The sequence below is a fragment of the Physella acuta genome, unplaced genomic scaffold (genome assembly GCF_028476545.2).
Source record: "Physella acuta isolate Inbredline_101_S28 unplaced genomic scaffold, ASM2847654v3 ptg000594l, whole genome shotgun sequence".
NCBI lineage: Eukaryota > Metazoa > Mollusca > Gastropoda > Physidae > Physella > Physella acuta.
Window position 1 is genome coordinate 266,067 of NW_026732113.1, and position 21,651 is coordinate 287,717.

A 21,651-nucleotide genomic window follows, 5' to 3' on the forward strand; every position below is an offset into this window, starting at 1 on the left:
TATGTAAATATTCACTACCTTAGGGATTTACATGTAAATGTGGTTGCCTCAGATCCCTTGCTTCACGCCTGCAATTGATTGAATAGTGATTGAACAGTAGCATTGGTTTTATAACAAATTTTTTTTTTAGATTTTTTCGTAATTAAGTAATTTACTGCTAGCCACGTATTCAACAAAAAAGTTTTTTTTTAAACAAACTACTTCTTCAAGCAAGACATAGGCTGGGTTTTCCTTTCAGTTTTACACTTAGCTGGTTTAGTTTCTTTGTGATATCCACTATGAAGTTGAATGTTTCAATTCGGAATGGACAATGTAATAGGAAGTACATTGAGATAGGGACTAACTAAATATCCTAATATATAAAAGCCTACGTGCGCACTTTCTAATATAATAGTGAATGTTTATTGTTTATATCTTATGTTTTATCGATTATTGCCGAGTGTAGCAGACTAATATTTTTATGAATTTTGAGCCGCAACTGGACACCAAAAGAGCCGCATGCGGCTCGCGAGCCGCAGGTTGCTGACCCCTGACATAGACGAAAAAAAAAACCATCTAATTTTATTTCATAAGAAACACTGTCTTACTTTAACGTTATGACCAGTGTTTCTCCCAGACTTTTTTCTCCGGGGGGTGGGAGGGGGAACTTGAAATTTTCGGGGGGGGGGGGGGGGGGGATGGCGGACTAAAGTTTTCGGGCACTGTTAAAAGTATATATCTATTATATAAAGTTGAAAATTCTGTATGTACGTAATTATGTTTGTCATGGATTACAAAGGAATATAAGAAAATACGATACTTCGATGGATTCCAAAGTTAGATAAATAAAGCGCTCATGGTCTAAATGCCTGGTTTAAAAAATTAATACTGAAAATGTTGGGAAATAATTTTCATTTTTCAAACTGATAGAAATAATTGTCGGCATGTTCATTAAACAAACTTTTTAAAAAATATCACTTCCCTTTGATAAATTAGGAAAACAAAATTACTTCCCTTTATAAAACATTGCATTAGTCACCATTAGTGGAAAAGAAGTTACTTTTTATTACTTTGTTTTGGTGTTGGGAAAAAAAGAATTACATAATTAGCACGGATTAATGAAGTGCATTAGGTAGGTATTTTTAATTCTGCTTTTTATTTATTTCATAGACTGAACATACTGTTTACTAAAAAAAAAATTTTTATTAAAGACATTCGACGTAAAAAAAAAACATCTTTATTCGGGAACGGGAATTCCCGCAGGTTATTATTTGTGGGTTTTTTGCGCATTCGTTTGTGTCCCTTTTTTGTGCACGAAGGGGAATTCGTTTTGGTCGGTCGCACCAGAAAGCTCTTTTATAGACACATGCACCAAACTACAAGAAGATATTCAATTTTATATATTAGATTATTATTTTTAATCAAAGACGGGTGAAGAAACAAAAGACATCTTTATTCCAGAACGGGAATTCCCGCAGGTTATTAGTTATCTTTTTTTTGTTGGCGTATTCGTTTTTGTCTGTCCTTTTTTTGCGCACGAAGGGCGTTCATTTTTGTCGGTCACACCAGAAAACTCTTTTATAGAGACCTGCACCAAACTAAAATTAAATTTACAATTTTATATAATAATAGCCGTCCCGGTTTGTGTTGAGTTGTGTTTATGTTTTGTTTGTGTTTGTGTTGTGTTGGTGTTGTGTTGGTGTTGTGTTGGTGTTGTGTTGGTGTTGTGTTTGTGTTGTGTTGTCTTTGTGTTGTCTTTGTGTTGTGTTTGTGTTGTCTTTGTGTTATGTCTGTGTTGTGTTTGTGTTGTGTTTGTGTTGTGTTGGTGTTGTGTTGGTGTTGTGTTGGTGTTGTGTTGGTGATGTGCTTGTGTTGTGTTTGTGTTGTGTTTGTGTTGTGTTTGTGTTGTCTTTGTGTTGTCTTTGTGTTATGTTTGTGTTGTGTTTGTGTTGTGTTTGTGTTGTGCTTGTGTTGTCTTTGTGGTGTGTTGTGGTTGGGTTTGCGTTTGGAATTGGTTTGTTTTCGTTTGCTTTTTTTTGTTTGTTTTTCTTTGTATTTATGTTTGTGGTTGTGGTTGGGTTTGTTGTTAGGTTTTTGTTTTCGTTTGTGTTTGTATTTGTAATTGTGTTTGCGTTATGTTTGCGGTTTTTGTTTGGTTGGTTGTGGTTAGGATGGGCAAAATCTGGTATATGATGTTTATTAAACACATAAGTAATGGTCCTTAAAGGTTTTTCACAGAGGCCAGAGCAGGGCCTGGCCGGAACGGCTAGTATTCTATATAAATTCCATTTCATTCGGGGGGGGGGGGGGGGGTCTGTAGACTTTTTTCGGTAGATTTCCCCCCCCCCCCCCTCAAAGAGATGTCTGGAGGAAGAAACTCTGGTAATGGCAGTTATTGTTACGTCCCTTGCATTATATTTACTGATGATGTCCCTTGAATGTCTTATCTCTGTGGTGTATCGTTTCATGTATAGTGTGTTAGTGAGTTGGCCAAGAATGATGACAGATAGAGGATATGTCGTCAGAGAATATGTATTGTATGAAGTGTTGAAGTTAACTTGAAGGTGTCTCCTGTTTATTCAAGTGATAAAAAACAAGTAATGTAACACACTGCTAATATATTAATTTGATTTTTTTCAACATACCTACTTATTTGCGTGATTGATTCCATTGTGTATTCCTTTTTTACCTATGTTTGCCATTAATAGTGTAAAAAGAGCTGGTTGCGGATGGAAAGCGTGAACGTATCATTGTCTACTTGGTTTGCTTGTTGATTCAATAGTCTAGGTAAAAGAGGTTGTATGCGTCGTAAAGCTCAATCGTATCGCGTTAACATAATTAATAAAACAAACAAACTGGATAAAAACCATGCAAATTTAACATTTAAGAATGCCTTTAACAAAAATGTAAAATATAGCAATTAATTTTATAACGAAATTACTCAAAAGTTTTCTTAAAATTATGTGAATATATAAAAAGTAATTATAAAACTTCAAAATACATTTGTGAGAAAACAAATGCTTATAAGTAGCACTTATTTTATTACATTATTATATTTGTAAAAAAATTAATATTTTTTGAACGAATACGAAACGTTTGTCAATACATATCATAAAGACAATATATGTTAAACAATTCAAAAGCTGTAAAACCAGCATTAGCAGCATGCGCTTTGATATTCAGAGTGTTAAAATTTGAAACACCCACACAAAATAATAGTAAAATGAAGACCAATAATTATTTTTTTTAAATCAGCTCGCTGGTACAGACAGTATATATATATATATATATATATATATATATATATATATATATATATATATATATATATATATATATATAAGGTAAACAAAATTAACTCATCGTCAAATAAATGAGTATTTTAAATAAGGACTTCAATTTTATACTTACATATACTATATGTATTTATATTCTATTTGTGTGTAAAAAAAAAACAATATATGTTTAGCATAGTTAGACATTTAGTAGTAATAGCTATTCTCTCTAAGGAAAGCTGTTGATATTATGAGAGGAGCTACATTAGAACATGTACAAAAAATTCGCCAGTACTTGATCAAATTAAAGTGATTTGGAACTTCTAGTTTTTCCTCTTCAGCTGGGTTGATTAGCGATTGTGTTTCAACAATTATAAGTTTCTTTTTGTAAGTGAACGCGCCATGCAGCACTTTTTTGCCAGTCCAAAGGTTAGCAATGTGTTCAAATTGGATGCTTCTACTGTCGTGTAAACAAAGAACCAAACACAAACTGCCATTTGCCTGTAAAGTGTAGTTGTTTGTACCATTCTTGAAACTAATTAAATTTTCTGCTGGTCCAGCAAGATTGTCTAGTCTGGTCCAAACTTTGGATACAATATCAAATTTATGAACGGCTGTCTCCTCTAACCCGTTTTGCGTTTCGGAACAAAATAACAAAATGTTGTTTTCTAGAGCAATTACATGTGTAACTTTAATATCTTCTACAAACTTTGTGAGAATACGTAAATGATCTGGATCGTCTTTTGGTTTTATTTTGTAAATTTCTTGGGCATCTTTGTTTAAAATGTAAACACAATCTCTACGTGAAAAAAATAACAAGTTGTGACATTTCAGTCTCGTCACAAAATTCCATTTGTTTTCACTGAAAAAATGTAAATAAAATTCTCCGTTGAGGTGACATTTTTGTCTACCTACAGCATACAGTTCTCCATTAACTGTGGTTAAATGAACATCTTCACGCAACCCAAAACTATCTGAGATTGTATAAATCTTCTCTTCGATTGCACTTAAAAATTTAAAATGCCCCTTTCCTTCAGCGAATACTCCACCATGTCTGTATTCACTACACGTTCTATGTAGAGCAACAGATGGCCAATGACTTTGTCTCAGATCTTGAACGTGATATAATAAAGCATCGACAATTATGTCACTTGAATCTTTATTTTCAGATATTAAGTCCATCTTGTATACATGAGACAAAAGTGAAGGACTTACAAGATAGATCCTGATCTTTTTTAATAGACCTGTAAGTTTTTCCTTTCTCAAAGCTATTTCATTTTTTACAAAGTCGACTGTAACACTAGAATCTAGCATCATATAGTTAACGTTGTTTGAATCTTTAGCATTCAATGTACATTTACTTTCTTTTAACTCAGCTGGCATTATCTGAACAAAATTGACCCATCGAATCACTGCTTCAAGAACTAAATCTTCTTTGCTTACTACTAGATCTTGACATTTTATCAAATTCCTTAGTTCCTCAAAAGACAGTTGAAGAAATGTTGATGTCAGAGAAATTTGTTCAAAGTTTTTTATCATGAATTTCTGGAGGTGTTCAAGAACGTTTTCTGAATCTAAAAGTTTAGCATTTGTGTAAATCTGTTCCCACGTATCCATCGCAACCGTTTCAATGGCGAAGTCCTCACATAAACTGACCATGAATGTGATCTGCAGCATGTGAACTGCTCGCCAAACATCAAGCAGGTTTTGGGAAGTTAAAATATCTACACCCGTGTACAATGTCCTCAGAATTAATGTAAACACGTCACATGAAACCTCGTGTAGAACCACACAGTTCTCGGTGACTTCTCGCATGCCTGAACGAAAAAGTGCTTGAAAAAAATCCGAACATGCGGCTAGGATCAGGCGATGACATTTGATTGTTTCGTCTTCGATTTTGACTGTAAAATCAAACAACATTTTATCTGTCCACATGTGTTCTAGACCCTTAACAATGTGTGTGCACATTTCTGAAGTAGTCATGATGTTAGACGACCTTTAATAAATATTAAATTATGTATATATATATATATATATATATATATATATATATATATATATATATATATATATATATATATATATATATATATATAATATAAATATATTAAATATATTTATTATATATATAAAAATAAAACTATTTATGCATTTATTTTTATATATGTATATGCGTGTATCAATCTATTTCAACAAATATCGCTTGCTAAATGCAAAGTGGACTAGACAAGATGTACATGAATTGTGCATATATTTAAACACAAGAATTACTGTGCATGTCCTAACATAATATACCAATCTAGTAAACATTTAATTTATTAGATTTACAATCGGAATTAATACACCGCCCCGCACACCCACCCACCCCCCCCCCCCCCCCTCTATTTTATTGTATTTTAATAAAACATGATGTGTATGGAAACAATATCGACAGTTGACATATAGATGTTTAGCCATAAGCCAGTATGCAGCGAGTTCAGCAACGAACGCTTGAAATTTATTTTATTTTTTTGGTTTTCTGAAGTCATAAAGCCGTTTCATGTTTTAGTATGAGGCGTTGTTTTCATTTTCCTTATATCTTACCCTTGTGAATTTTAACAATTGTTTTCAAACATTTCTGGTAAATACATCGAGAATACAAACGCAAGGATGGGATTTAATTCTAATTTTAAATCATTTTCTAAATAAATGTTAGCTTTTATTTTACAAATTACACGAATAAAACTTGGAAAAAAACTAGATGGTAGGGCGTAGCGAGGGGGAGGGGGGGCGGGGTGCGGACCGCACCGGGTGACACCAATTAGGGGGGTGACACCAAGGCAAAAAAATAGCAAAATATATACAGAAAAATTTGAGGGGGGGTGGAAATCGAAAGTTTGAGGAGGGGGTGCAAATCAAAAGTTTGAGGGGATGGGGGTAAAATCGAAAATTAAAAGTTTGTCCCCGTGAAGGGTCGCTACGCCTCTGGGAGGGGTGACACCATAAAGTGCCGCACCGGGTAACACCCGACCTCGCTACGCCACTGGGTAGGGATCATTCGAACCGTCCGGTGAGCTGTCGTTCATAAAATGTTGTTTAGAACAATAGAGCCGTGACAGACGCTAGTACTGGAGTGATACTTTTCATTTTAAAATTAAAATACTGCTATTTATTGATTGTAATCAGGACTAAAATGTATTTGGTAGGTTTGCCAACATAAGTAATATTGATTGAACTGGAAAGAAGTTATCGAATAACAAAATGTAATTTAAAATTTCTTGATAATAAAATAGGAAATGCAATAAGATAATCTCGAGTTCGAATCCGGGTTCAAGTCAGTAGACCGTCCGTGAGTCCACCCAACTATGATGGGTACCTAACTCATGTTAGGGAACGTAAAAGCGGCTAGGCATAGTGCTGACCACACTATCTCTTCATATGCCGAGGTCACAGAAACAAGTCAACTCTACTTCACTTGCCCTTTAGTCCGTTTGAAAGGGAACTTTACTTTTACAATAACATTTTTAGGTATAAAAGAAAAGCTTTGGCTTACTCTTGTGTATCAACAGATTCAAAGTCATCGAGATCACTCAAATCCTCCTCACATGGAGAATCCTCAAAATCTCCGTATTCATCGTCATTAATGAAATAGTCGCAAAAACTAAAACTATAACTCTCCATACTTGCTTTATATCAAGCTACTTAAGTTTAAAACTAGATGGTCTGGTGTGTTGTAGTACTGCAATTACAACCCAGTCCCTGCTGCTTTTGTTGAAGTACCTGCAGATACATCGATTCATGCTTATGTAATTTATAAACACGTAGAAATTAGCATTGGTTATGCATGCACATAATAAATAATCTTTAAAAAATATCTAACCTGTTTAAATTTATTTAATAACAACTTACCAAATTATGTTGAATTGGGTGGTTTATTAAACATAATAAGTCTTATTATTTTGCTTATCTTATTTCTCTGTTTCAGAGACTGTTTAGATATTATTTCACTACAGCCAGAGGCACAGCCACCTTTCCCGGCACCCGGGGACAAACTTTTCGATTTGCATCCCCCCCCCCCCTCAAGATTTCGATTTGCACCCCCCCCCCCCCTCAAGATTTCGATTTGCATCCCCCCTCAACCTTTTAATTTATTTTTCCAACCCATTTTGGCGCCCCCTAAGGTCGGCGCTCGGGGACATATGTTCCCCCCCCCCCTTCGCTACGCAACTGACTACAGCATATAATTTTACAAATAGGGAATTAGGAAGCGCTTCACGAGTTACAACTCAACTATTTTGCCATCCATCACACTCATAATAGATAAAGACGAACCTAATTTTTCTAACATAACAACAGAAATTTGTGAAGTTTATCTTAATAAATTAATTAAAAATAGTAGCCATAAACGTGAATATAAGGTAACTTATCATTGATTATCATACCACTATGTAAGTTAATCAAAACCGAATAAAATGTTTTTACTATACAAATGTTTTGGTAATTTACTCCCCTCTTGCTCAACACACTTCACATTCAACTAGCCCTAGCCAAAATCCTACAAAACAATCGCTCACGCTACTTGTATGCCCACATTCAACCTTATGATAAATAATACAAAAAGGGAGCAACTACAACTCACTAACCCAGGGGATCTCAACTATTTCTACCTAGCAATAAAAGTGATACGTAACAATATAATTTGTCAACAAGTTATCTTATTATATACTTATAACTATTGTAAATATTCACCAAACTTTAGTATGAAACTTTACATCGTATTTTGAACAGATAAAATACAATGGCTGAATACAACCATTTTAATATTAAGTACAATTTCAGGCAGTATCGAGGACATAGTAATGATCACGGTCATGATTCATTTGGATAAAAGATAATATTATCTGTTTAATGTAAAAGGTTTCAGGCAAAGCCGAAAGATAGAACTAGTTTTAGCCCGAGTAATACATGGTACCAAACTATTAAATATCCAGCCCAAACTTAACTTAGACCTACAAATATGTAAGCAAGGGATAACGTAAGAAATTTAAAAACTCTTAAATTACAAGTAAAAGTTTCGTAATGATACAAAAGTTACAGCTAACATAATAAACGTCTTTCCTAGCTCTAATTTTAACTCGCTCTATTGAAATAGCATTTACATTTAACAAACACATTGAACAATAACCAGAATTTTCCTTAAACTCATGTACTGTCGAAAGTAAACAGTTTAAATAAATAGCCTATGATTCATACTTAACATTTCAGGACAATTGCACTTTTTTTTTAAATAACTGCCGTGCAGTTTACGCAGTTAAACACCATAAGGCATAATATACAAGGTGTTAAATCGAATTGTCTACTAGATCCAGAGTTTCTTCCATGCATCTCTTTATTTATACCGCCCCCCCCCCCCCCGAACGAAATGTAATTTATATAATTTATATAGAAAATATATACTTTTAACAGTGTCCGCCCCCCCCCCCCTCCACCCCGAAGAAAGTCTACAAGTGCCCCCCCCCCCCCCGGAGAAAAAGGTCTGGAAGAAACACTGACTAGATCTAGATCTATTATAGATCTATATATAAGAAACAATTCATGATTAACCTTCGATGCTTGGGGCTAAGGGCTTTACACTGAAATAAATGATGCACATACAGCTAGATGTAGAGCTAATGGCTCAAAACTTACATATGTAGCCGTAATTTTAACCCTTGCTATATTTTCGTCTTTGTAAATGTATGCAATTTTACTTATTCACTTAAATACGCAGATCATTTCTAAAAACTTGCAACATCTTGATCAACCGTTAGCGCACTACTTTGGTGCAAAACCCTTTTTTTCTATTTTCATTTATTTACACTGTGCAAATGTTGTGTGCATTGTAAAAAAAACAATTCATAAAAGAAAATACATAATTCTCTTTAAATAAATCATATTGCACCACTACTGAAATAGATACACAAAGTGTGGGTGGTTGTAATTCATCGATTGGGGTCGTCCATAAATGACGTCACACTCGTAGGGGGGAGGGTGGTCCGTAATTTTGTGACGGTGTGTGACGACAGGGAGGGGGTCAGATGGTGTGACGTCACTTTTTGCATTATAAAAAAAACAATGTTTGAAAACGACAAGATTTTGCAAAAGTATCGATGTTTTAAGAAAAATTCAACAGCAATTTTGAGGGGGGGGGGGGGTTGTAGGCTGCGGTGTGACGTCATTTTAGGGGGGGGGGTCTGGCTTTTTGTGACGACGTGAGACGGATGGAAGGGGGTAGGTAAAAAATTTCAAAAAAGTGACGTCATTTATGGATTACTCCATTTATATTATGTCTTTACAAAAGCAAGAATTTCACTATTTAAGCGTGTTTTTTCAGTTTACAGAACACAGTTTTAAAATGTGCAACTACGAGAGGGTTCATGAAAATTTGCCTAATGTCATTTCTTAGATAAGCATCAATTAGCTGTACAAAATTAGTTCATTAATTACCAATATTCACAATTAAAAAAAAAATATCATGTACGTTCATCCATTTTTAATATGCCATCTAATAAATGTGACACTATGTTGAAGGATGTGTGCCAATTCATAAGTAATACAACTTTCTCTATATTATCGTAATATCATTCTTATCTAAACACATTAACTTTTATTTACATTGTAGATGCTGAAATTAAAAACGTCATGTATTATATAATACAACATTGTATACTATAAAATAAATATAAATTTATATTCTCGGCACCTTTAAGTTTAACTTTGCTACACTGAGTTAACCTATAAAAAGTACTGAGTACATCAGGGGTTCCCAACCCCGTGCCCGCGGGCGCCATGGCGCCCGCCAAACGATTCGTATCGGGGGGGGGGGGAGGGGTGCAAATCGAAAATTTGAGGGGGGGGTGCAAAGTGCAAATCGAAAGTTTGAGGGGGGGGGTGCAAATCGAAAGTTTGAGGGGGTGGGGGTGCAAATCGGAAGTTTTGTCTCCGGGTGACGGGAAGGGTCGCTACGCCTCTGGAAGAAGTTTGTCGATTTAAAATAGGTGGTGCCCGCCACCCTACCGATATTTTAGAATGTGCTCTAGAGTAAAAAAAAGGTTGGGAACCCCTGGAGTACATGGAAGGCAGATGTGTTTTTTATTATTGAAGTCTCCATTAGAAGTGTAAACTACAACACGGACTTGCCTTTATATTTTCTTGGATGGCAGACATTCATTACAAGAATAAGCCGACAAAACAATGAATAAATATAAGCATGCTGATTATGGTTGCAAATTGAGTTAAATATATTAATATCTTTGGGGGGGGGAAACGGTTAATTATTTTGCTATAAAATAAATTATATCTAAAAGCAAAGATTTATATTTTTCATTTAAAATGACATAAACATAAAAATTGCTGGAGCAGCCAATACAGACCAGAGTGGAGAGAGAGACGCTGACAAAGTCTTGTTGTTCGTAATTATCATCTAGCTCATCAGCTAACAGGGTCGTGGTCAGAAAAAACGTGAAGTTGACCACCAAGTAGATGAATGTGACCGTTAGCTCATCAGCTAACAGGGTCGTGGTCAGAAAAAACGTGAAGTTGACCACCAAGTAGATGAATGTGACCCGTCAAGAGCGTGTGTGTCGCCCTGTGAGACCCTGAGCTAGGGCTGGTCAAAATATCCTTTCTTTTCATCGTCGCTATTTTGATTTTGATGATGACCAATAATCTGATCCAGTAGATTATTAATTGGACAATACTGTGCTTATGATTAAATATGTGGCCTTTAAATAAGAAAACAATGTCCCTATTTGTGTTAATATATTATGTAATTCTTTTTAATAGAATAAACTACACTAGCGGCATGTACTAACGGTTCATTTCAGAAAACAATGTAACACGCCTAAAAATAAACGATTGGTATTGCGTTGATGAAACCCTTATAAATCGTTGCGTCGCTCTTGTGTGTAGGACTAGATCGCAGGAACACTCGACGGGTACGGGTATTTAATCACACTCGTATTTTTAAATTGTTGGCTTATTTATCAGGTTACACTTTTTCGAAAATACAGCATTGTAGTAAAATTATTAATACAAATCGTCTAGTTTATATTTAATTTTTTTTTTTTACATTGTCTAAAGTTGAGGGCTATAATCATAAACATGATTAGTCTAAATGTTATGATCTCCCTGACAGAAATGGGACAAAAACGGTTCGATAAACAGGAAACTGGCAAATTTTGAGATTTTTTTGTCCAGTTCCTGAGTTATTGGTATCTAAATTTATAAATATAAATATATAGACGGACCATGCGGGACAGCCCCACGTAAGCTCAACAGACCATGTCGTTACCATCCCAACCCCCAACCCCCACCCACCCCCCCCCCCACCCCCAAGTCTGGTGAGCTGTGGTCAGTGTTTCTTCCAGGCCTTTTTTCTCCGGGGGGGGGGGGGGGGGGGCACTTGAAATTTTCGGGGGGCGGTAGACTTTCTTCGGGGGGCGGACACTGTTAAAAGTATATATTTTCTATATAAATTATATAAATTTCATTTCGTTCGGGGGGGCGGTAAAAAATTTCGGGGGGGGGGCTTCGTGTCCCCGGGCGCAGACCTTAGGGGGGCGCCAAATTGAAAGTTTAAAAGTGGGGGTGCTAATGAAAAGTTCGAGGGGGGTGCAAATGAAAAGTTCGAGGGGGGGTGCAAATAGAAAGTTTGAGGGGGTGTGCAAATGAAAAGTTCGAGGGGGGGTGGGGGTGCAAATCGAAAGTTTGAGGGGGGGGGTGCAAATGAAAAGTTCGGAGGGATGCAAATTGAAAGTTTGTCCCCGGGCGCCGGGAAGGGTCGCTACGCCTCTGCCCTTGCGATATACGCTATACCTATTTCCAATTAATGGCTACTAATGATCCCCCCCCCCCAACATTATAATTACCAGCAAATGTGGACTTTTCAAATAATATGTAAGTACTATTCAAATAGGTCAACTACAGGCAGAGTAGTAGCGAGGGCGGGGCGGGGGGTGCGGACTACGCCGGATGACATCATTTAGGGGGTGATACCAAGGCAAAAAATTGCAAAATGTACGGAAGAAAATTGCTTTTTGCCTGTTTCATTAATTAAATATATAGTCTTTTAGGAACAAATCGACAATTATTACGTGTTAACTCTGGAGAAAACAATGCTACATCCAAAATGTATTATTAACAGACTACAGATAAATATCGTTACTATTACGTCTGCAGTGAAAAGAGCTCATTCACATGCATGTACGCATATGTGGTGTATATTTAAATTTTAGGCCCATGTTAGCCGATACACACATACACACACAACACACACACATATATATATATATATACATACATACATACACATATATATATATATATATATATATATATATATATTCTTTATTTTTTAACTATTAAAATAGTAGCGTACAATTTAGTTTCTACTTTTTAGTGCATTATTACATAAAAGCTTGTAATTAAAACGTTTTTTTAGCGCAATTTCCATTCTGGAGAATTGCGTTTATTAACTCGTCATTTCTGGGAATGGATGGATGGATGGATGAATGAATGTATGGATGAATGTGTGTCCGGGCTTTAAGTCGTATCTCCTCCTCAACGAAGCAATATCGATGACTAGTTCCAAAAGCAATTATGTTAAGCAAGTTACGAGAATGAGCATAGGCCATAAAAATTGCGGGTTTCTTTCATGTATTTCCCGGAAAAGCCAAAAAACCTCGAAAAAATGCAGTTTTTGGCCCATATCTCGGCAACCAGACCACTTAGCGACTTGAAACATGTACCAATCGATTCCTGCCATAATTTAGAACAATATTGCCGAAGAAAGTTTTCAAAAATATCCTTTCGTTCGGTCACAAACATTTTTTTTTAATTAATTAAAATTTGGACCGAATTAGTAGGCATTTTTTCCAACCACACCACACGCGTCATCACGTTCAATAGCTGCTCCATCACGTTCACTGGCTGCGTCATCACGTTCAGTAGCTAGGCGCGCAATGGTTTTTAGTCATGTAACTCTATTGTAAATAAAACATGTAAAATACTGAAAAAAAAATTAATAAAAAACGTTTTAATAACTAACCAATGGTTTTACTAACCCTGGCCTGCTCTTGATTTACGCTACGACAGAGCTATTTTTAGATAACATAAGGAAATTGCGCTTAAATTGTCACAAGACTTTTTAATTACCTTGTTTAATGAATGTTTAGGCCTATGTGTTACAATTTGGTAGCAGAACAATCAAAAATATAGATCTAGGCCTAAGTTTGTTTCAATATAGTAGAGCCTAATTCATTTTTTAAAACACCCAAATCTATTTTTAAAATATGGCGGCTTATTTACTTCTGTAGATGCGTGTTGTGTTGGCTTGTTTCTCATTTCATTTATGGTATTTAAAATATTTAAACGTTTTACTGGATGAGTGAAAGCTTCTCCAATAGATCAAGATCTAGATCTAGAATCTATATAAATTTAAAGCTAATGAAATATTTCGCTGTAGATCAAATTATTAGATCTAGATCTAGATCTAGAATCTAGATCTAGATCTATTCGGTAATCTATCGTTTTGTTTGGGTACGTAAAATCGCCCGCGACTATTAAAGTACGAAAACGTTACCTCATTGTCAAGGATTTAATAGAAGTATATTGTGATATGTTTGTGTCAAATATTATAGATAAATGAATAATAAACCTAAATCAATGGCTAAATATATCAATATGAATATAGGCCAGAAATTAACTTTAAAGTTTTAAACAGCAGTGTCTGCTATATATTATATAATAATTATATAATATAATATTAATAATAATAAATATATATAAAATAATATATATTATAATTATATTATATAAAAATATATATATTATAAACAGCAGCCAAATAGAGTAAAATAGAGTGGCTTCCCCTTGAATCTCGTGCTATAAGTTTATAAAAATAAAACTTAAACAAGATGACTTATAGTAAATGAGCATGGTTGCATCTGTTGGAAACATCGCTAGTCTTCATTTATTACTGAAAAGTTTTAATTCAACTGTTAATTCAATTGTTTAAAAACAGGTGTATAAATGAAACAAGGAAACATTTTAGTATTTTAAAAAACATAAATCTTCCTCAAAATGTGAAATAATTATTAAAATTTAAGGAGTCACCTGTTTTTCACATTACAAGTCGCTGGCAATTTTACGTACCCAAAACGATAGATTACCCTTTATTCTTTAAACTTAAAAAGTTTTAATACCAGTCTTGTCTTTTTACATTATCAATCCAATGATTATCATTATGATTGATCATCAAATGTTTATGTCTTATGATGACTGTTGAGGGCTAGAATCATATATATTAAATATGATTGGTCTCAGTGTTAACTGTTATGATCGCCCTGACAGAATTAGGACAAAAACAGGAAACTGGCAAATTTGACCTCATGCTTTATTATTATTATATTATAATAGATTCTAGAATCTATATTTAAATTATAAATAGATTTTATCAGTAGTAATTACTTGAAACTTTTTATCACTTGTAGATCTATGATGTATCAACATACTCATCATACTGTTATAGCTCTCTCTCTCTCTCTCTGTTAACTTATTCTAATTATGGACCTGCAAGTGACGCTTACTGTTAAAGAATATTTGATTCTCATCAACCATGGACAATTTATATTTATAATATAACTAGATCAGAGAGTTAGTCAGTCTAGCTAGCAGTAGCAGCTAGGCCAGTTAGCCACTAACTAGATCTACATCTAGTAGACGTCTAGAAAAACTAGATCTGGTCTAGATCTAGATCTAGATTTTCTAGATGTGGCTAGCTAGTTAGCTAGCTAGACTCTACACCTACACCAGCCTGAGCTACTAATCTAGATCTAGTCACTAGTAGCTACTAGAGTCCGAGATCTAGAATCACCTAGTCAAGCCCAATGTATTTGAGCAGTAGATATATAGAATAAATCTAGCACAGCCTAGATTCTGGAATGGTATTAGTAGATCTATACAGATAAGCATTTTAAAAAATGGTATAAGGCGTAGTCTGTCACGTCGTTCCAGAATCCACCGGTGGTTGATCTATTCTACTTCTCTTTAAAATTAAACCTTACCTTATTAAACTTTATTTGGCACCATGTTTTGTTTTAATTTTAAAATGTTAATATATCTAGATTCTAGATTGATTTTAGGTGCATGTTAATAAAATTAAATACTATTATTTTGCTATTAATTTTGTATTTCTAATTATTTTTAAGTGTTTTTGCTAATTATTGCTGCTATTAAACATTGTTCTATTTCTAGCCTTTTTTACTATTTTGGTAAACATTTTTACTTGGCCTAGATTCTAGGTCTGGATATCTAATTGACCATCACAAAGTTTTTATTTCTGTTTCTAAAAAAATAATTTAACTAATTAGGCTATATTTAACTGTAACTAATTTTCTATTTATTTCTGTTTCTTTGTGAATGTCATTTAAACTAAAATATAGTTCAAACACTTATTTAGTACACTTGACTATTTATATTTCAATGGTCAGATAAACTATGGTTTACAGTAAGTAATGTTTATCAAACTCTACAAACATTACTGGATAATTTTTTACACTATACTTGGAGATTACCCGAAAAGATAATCCTACTTTAAGTTAGTAGATCTCATCTAAAAATCTAAGTGAAAATACTCTGGCAATACGTCGATAATTTGTTTAAATTTATGGAACAAGATTGCTAATGTAAATAAAATAAAAGTTAAAACTTTAAAAGTTTTAAAAACTATTGTCTCTTTATCTGAAAATCTATTCTAAACAAAACTAATAAACTACCTTTTGCATGACCACCTAAAACAGAATCCTTGGATGTTTATCATTTCTCTTATTCTATTTCTGTGTATATTCTAGTGTTATATTTTTTGTTATTCTTAATATATTTACTGTTTTCGGCTAATGTTAAAAAGGCTTCTGTTCCGTTTGTAACTTTTTAAAAAAACCATTAACAAACATAAGAAAGTGTTATACATTTAAATTACAAAATGAATACCTTTTCTACAGATTGGCATAGCCGGATATTTTCAAATGGGTTCAGTATTATATTGCATGTAACACATAAGTAGATTTAGTGAGCAGACAGTTAAAACCTCTCAATTAATTTCTTTATTTTGTTTTGAATTTAGTCCAAACTTGTTACAGAACGCACAAACTAGTTTGAAGAACAAACAACAATTATGGAACCTGGCAATGAAGCTGTCAAAACTGTAAGATTTTATTGAATTGTAATTATTCATTATTTTACCTTTACTTTGTATATTAGACATAAGTGAATATAATAGACTACATTTACCAACAAAAGCGTCATCCTAATTCACTTGTCATTTTTCAGACTGCAGACAAAACTAAGGCTGAGTTAGGAGATAAAAATGTCAACTCATCTTTCACCTTCAGAAAGCCTTTCCCAGAAGTTAAAGCGACGACCTCAGCACGGTTGGGTGGAGCATCACAAACTTTAAGTAAATTTCTTATTCAATGATTTTTTTATATGATATTAATATTTATTTACACAGTTTTAAATAAACATGTAAATAATGACTTTACTTATTATATCAATATTTGGGTTTTTACACAATTTTAAATAAAAAACTTATATGATGACTGTACACAAGCTTTCAATTTTTTTTTTTAATTGACACATTTTTAAGTACATTGAGTGCACAGATATATATATATATATATATATATATATATATATATATATATATATATATATATATATATATATATATATATATAAATTTACACAATTTGAAGTAAATATTTATACATGACTATAAATTTAATCTTGTATAATATTCCTTTAGATTTTTTTATTAAGCATACATAGTATCAACAAAAATTAGAAGAATTAACAATTTATTTGATAACTTAATTTTTAAAAAGACTGATCATAGAATATTATGATGTATTTATGTACTAAATTATCTATTTTAAAATACCAACAGAGAAGAAACATGATAGTTAACTAATTAAATAAATTAAATGACTGAACATATTACATGCTCATCTATTTATAGCCTGAAGTACTTGGAAAACCTGTGGTGCACTATTCCAACAATACTGGCAATAAAAAAAACAGAAAATGTTTCTCTACTACATCCGCAGCACTGTTAAATCTTCTTAAACAAAAATGACAAGAAACAAACCCCTCAAAAATAAACTTTTAAGTATGTATTCATGTCAACCATGTAATGAAGACATTTTATTTCACTCAGCGCCACAAACTACATCAACAGAAAAATATGAAGACAGTAAATCAACAATTCAAGCGGCTAAACAATTTCTACAAACAGCGAGTAATTGGTTGTTTTTTTTTACTGAAATAAATATATTTAAAAAGAAGCTAAGTTAAGCATGTAATACTTCTACTTTTAAAGTTTATACTTATTTCATTGTTTTAAATATTTAAATATTGTGTGTTAATTTTACATGTATTACAGAAATAATCAGTCGACTAGAACTTATAGAGAAAGCTCTATTTTCTCTTCAAGACAGCAAACAAAAGACTGAAGATGACATATCAGAAATAAAACAATGGAGAGACAACTTGCAGACAGAAAAAAATAATATGGCAGAACAATTTTGTAATCAACAAAAACAAAATCTTGAAAGCCTCAGACAAGAAATAAGAGAACAAGATGACAAAATAAAGGAGCTGAACAAAGAAATTGAGAGTTTAAAAGAAAAGGAAGCACAGTCAAACAAAACACTAGAAAAACTTTCTCTAAAGATCAAAGAATATGAAAACAACTTAAATACAATAAATCAAGAGATGGAACTTAAGACGGATAGTCTAACACAGGAAGTTAGAATTCATTGCTCTCTGGTGTCTTCTTTACAAGACCAACTACAGGAAAACATGCTACATACAACTTGTAACTTAAATGAGTTATATGCAAAGGTAATTAATTAGGTTGGTTTTTGTGTTTACTTACGAAAGCAATATTTTGTTTAACTAGTTTGTAGCCATGTTTAGAAATTTAATTGTGTTCAAGATGTGTCAGATATTTTACATTGTGATTGTATGGTGTGTGTTTTCAACAGGTAAATCTGTAAACCTCCATTAATTTGGTGAATATCGTACTGTGTTTTGTGTTATACATTTTAATACAAATTAAAACTAACAGGTTTTGTTATTGTCAGAATATAAACTGACCAGATTTATTGTTATTGTCACAGCTAGTATATCATGTCCATTTATCATGTCAATGTCATAGGGAAGTAAACTGACCAGTTTTGTTAGTGTTACAGGAGATTTAAAATGACCAGTAACAAGAGTATGTGTCATATTAACCAGTTATTAATTTAAGATGGCTTCTTAAAGAATATAAACTTACCAGTTAGCATAGACTTTGGTGTCATAGGATAAAAACTGACCAGTTACTAGAGAATTGTGTTCTGTTTGAGATATATATTAATGTATTATAGGGGATCTACGCATTCAAAAGAAGTAAATAAAAAAAATTGTTTTTATTTAATACATTTATCTATATTTAAAAAAAATAGTTGGCCTCTTCTTTGTCATCTTTGAAAATACTTTTTAAATTATTAAATTAAATGTCTTTTTTTTTACTGTTCTACAGTTTGAAAATCAAGCGAAGGATGTTTTGAAGCTTGAAAATCAAGTAAAGGATGTTTTGAAGCTTGAAAATCAAGTAAAGGATGTTTTGAAGCTTGAAAATCAAGTAAAGGATATTTTGAAGCTTGAAAATCAAGTAAAGGATGTTTTGAAGCTTGAAAATCAAGTAAAGGATGTTTTGAAGCTTGAAAATCAAGTAAAGGATGTTTTGAAGCTTGAAAATCAAGTAAAGGATGTTTTGAAGCTTGAAAATCAAGTAAAGGATGTTTTGAAGCTTGAAAATCAAGTAAAGGATGTTTTGAAGCTTTCAACGCCTTTGAATACAATAAGTAAGTGTAGTAGTTTTACTTTTAAATTTCACATTTAAAATGTAGCTGTAATGCTAATTATTTATTTTATCCTATTACATTTTGAGATGCACAGTTATACCTGTTTATTTTAGACCACATATTTTCTGGTGGTGTAAAGGTGACTGATTAAATTATCTATAGACAACCTCTAACTGACTTAATTTAATGAGCCTAAACACTTGGATCAATTTATTTCCTACCCCTGTCTACTGGGAGAATTGTGGCAAGAGTTACACCTCTTGTACACCCTGTCTCTGAACCTTAGTGGTTGTCTCTTGACTTAGAATCAACAAATCCAACAAACACATTAGCTAAGAGCTATGTTGTTGATATGTATGTAGTTACCAGCTATGTTGTTTATAAACACCTGAGCCGACCCACTATGTAGCATACGCCGCTTTCTAGTTGTTTTGTTTTCTACTTATCAACAATTCATAATTCGTGAATTCAACACTACCCCACCCCCCTGCTCACCCGCCCAGTGAAAGCAGCCGTTTACAGACAACAATAAAAATATCAAGCAGAACTTATTACCTCCCCTTAGTTTCAAATCATTTAAAAAGAAAATTATCTGCCCCTAATAGCCATGACTTATTCGAACCAGCTCTACTATTGTAAACATTCGGGGTGAACCATAGCTCACCTGACAGGTGGGGATGAGGGTGGTGGCTAAGCTGCGTTGTGTCTCGTATGGTCCCCATGAAGAGAATTTGAATTATGTATATAGATTAGCTACCAGCTATGTTATTTATAAACACATTAGCTACCAGCTATAGTGTTTACAAACATTAGCTACAAATACAATAGCTACATTGACTACTTACAACTATGGATAAGTGTTGCCTTATTTAGATCCACTAAATATATCAATCAGTGTATTACAAATGTGTGGTAATATAACAGACTGTATTGAGCTGGATGGAAAATGTATAGATCTTCATACATGGTGTAAACAACAGCCGTTTTAAAACATCAGTAGACCTTATAGACATAAAATACATGTCAAACAAAATATAACAACAGACAGTATTGAAGTGTCAGTAGAAATAAATAACTTACTTATGCACACCCTTTTCCCCCTCACCAAACACACATTTACCTGCTTTCCCCCCCCCCCCCTCCCCACACACACACACATAAAAACATTAAATTGACACAATCACACAGAAACAAACACATACATTATGTTTAATAATATTAACAATAATTTCACATTTTCCCAACAGAATCCCCTTCATGTAAACCTTACATCTGTCAACTGCACGTCGACAACAACACACCAGTAACCAGGGGAACCATTGTTTCTACATTCTATAATGTGTGGGAACGTAACGGCTGCCATTTTAATCAGACAACAGGCAAGCTTGTAGCACCAGATGATAGCATCTATCTCGTCATTGCAACATTGCTGGAGAATGAAAATAAACTAATTCGAGTGAATGTTTTAATGGGGGATGTGTTATGCAATGAAGTTTTTGTCAAGTCTGCCCTAACATCAGTCTGTGCATCAACTGTTGTTTCCATGAAGAAAGGGGGAGAACTTTTCTTTCAAGTGGCTCAAGCTGATGTAGGGGCAAGGCTACAAGGAGGAAGTGGTTTCACCATTGTTAGATTATAAAAATAAAGTCTGTATTTTACTTACAACATTTAGTGTTGAAAAATAATTTTCTGTATTTTACTTAATACATTTGGTGTTGTAAAAATTATTTTCTGTACTTTACTTAATACTTTTAGTGTTAGATTGAAAAAATAAATGTCTTATTTTACTTAACAATTAATACATTTAATGTAAGATTGAAAAAATATATTTCTGAATTTTACCAAAAATATTTGATGTTAGATTTTTTTTTTAATGTTTATTTTACCAAATAAAGTTGATGTTTTGTTGTTACAAGTTGAAGCTAGAAGGAGGAAGTGGTTTCACCATTGTTAGATTATAAAATTATAGTCTGTATTTTACTTAATACATTTAGTGTTGTAAAAATAATTTTCTGTACTTTACTTAATACATTTGGTGTAAAAATAATTTTCTGTATTTTACTAATTTCATTTGGTGTTAGATTGAAAAAAATTAATGAAATGTCTTATTTTACTTAATACTTTTGATGTAAGATTGTAAAAATAAATGTCTGAATTTTACCAAAAATATTTGATGTTAGATTTTTTTTTAATGTCTTTTGCCAAATAAAGTTGATATTGTTGATGTTATAAGGAGGAAGTGGTTTCACTATTGTAAAGTTTATAAATAAATTTCTTTATGTTACAAAATACATTTGATGTAAGATTATAAAATGCATCTTTCTTTCATAAAATCCTTGTGAAGCAATAAAACCTAGTGAACACAGTTTTCCTCTTTGATTCGCTAAAATAAACAAGAAATGCCATTGGTCAGTTATAGAAGAAATGTATACAATAAATAAATGTTATACATATTGTAGCATGTACAAAGA

At 33.1% G+C, this 21,651-nt stretch overlaps 2 protein-coding genes across 2 annotated transcripts in view; both read left to right on the forward strand.

Moving 5' to 3' along the window:
- Positions 1–21,333, forward strand: part of LOC131947463 (spindle assembly abnormal protein 6 homolog) — a 92,514-nt gene extending 71,181 nt beyond the window's left edge. Inside the window, exons 4-7 of the mRNA XM_059308681.1 lie at positions 17,488–17,568; positions 17,713–18,173; positions 18,856–19,180; positions 20,428–21,333. Of these exons, the coding sequence (XP_059164664.1) occupies positions 17,488–17,568; positions 17,713–18,173; positions 18,856–19,180; positions 20,428–20,819 (1,259 nt within the window). The 3' untranslated portion in view covers positions 20,820–21,333. The remainder of the gene's footprint in view (positions 1–17,487; positions 17,569–17,712; positions 18,174–18,855; positions 19,181–20,427) is intronic.
- Positions 13,570–21,651, forward strand: part of LOC131947468 (nuclease SbcCD subunit C) — a 69,392-nt gene continuing 61,310 nt past the window's right edge. The window contains exon 1 of the mRNA XM_059308686.1: positions 13,570–13,626. The gene's annotated coding sequence lies outside the window, so the exon portion shown is untranslated. The remainder of the gene's footprint in view (positions 13,627–21,651) is intronic.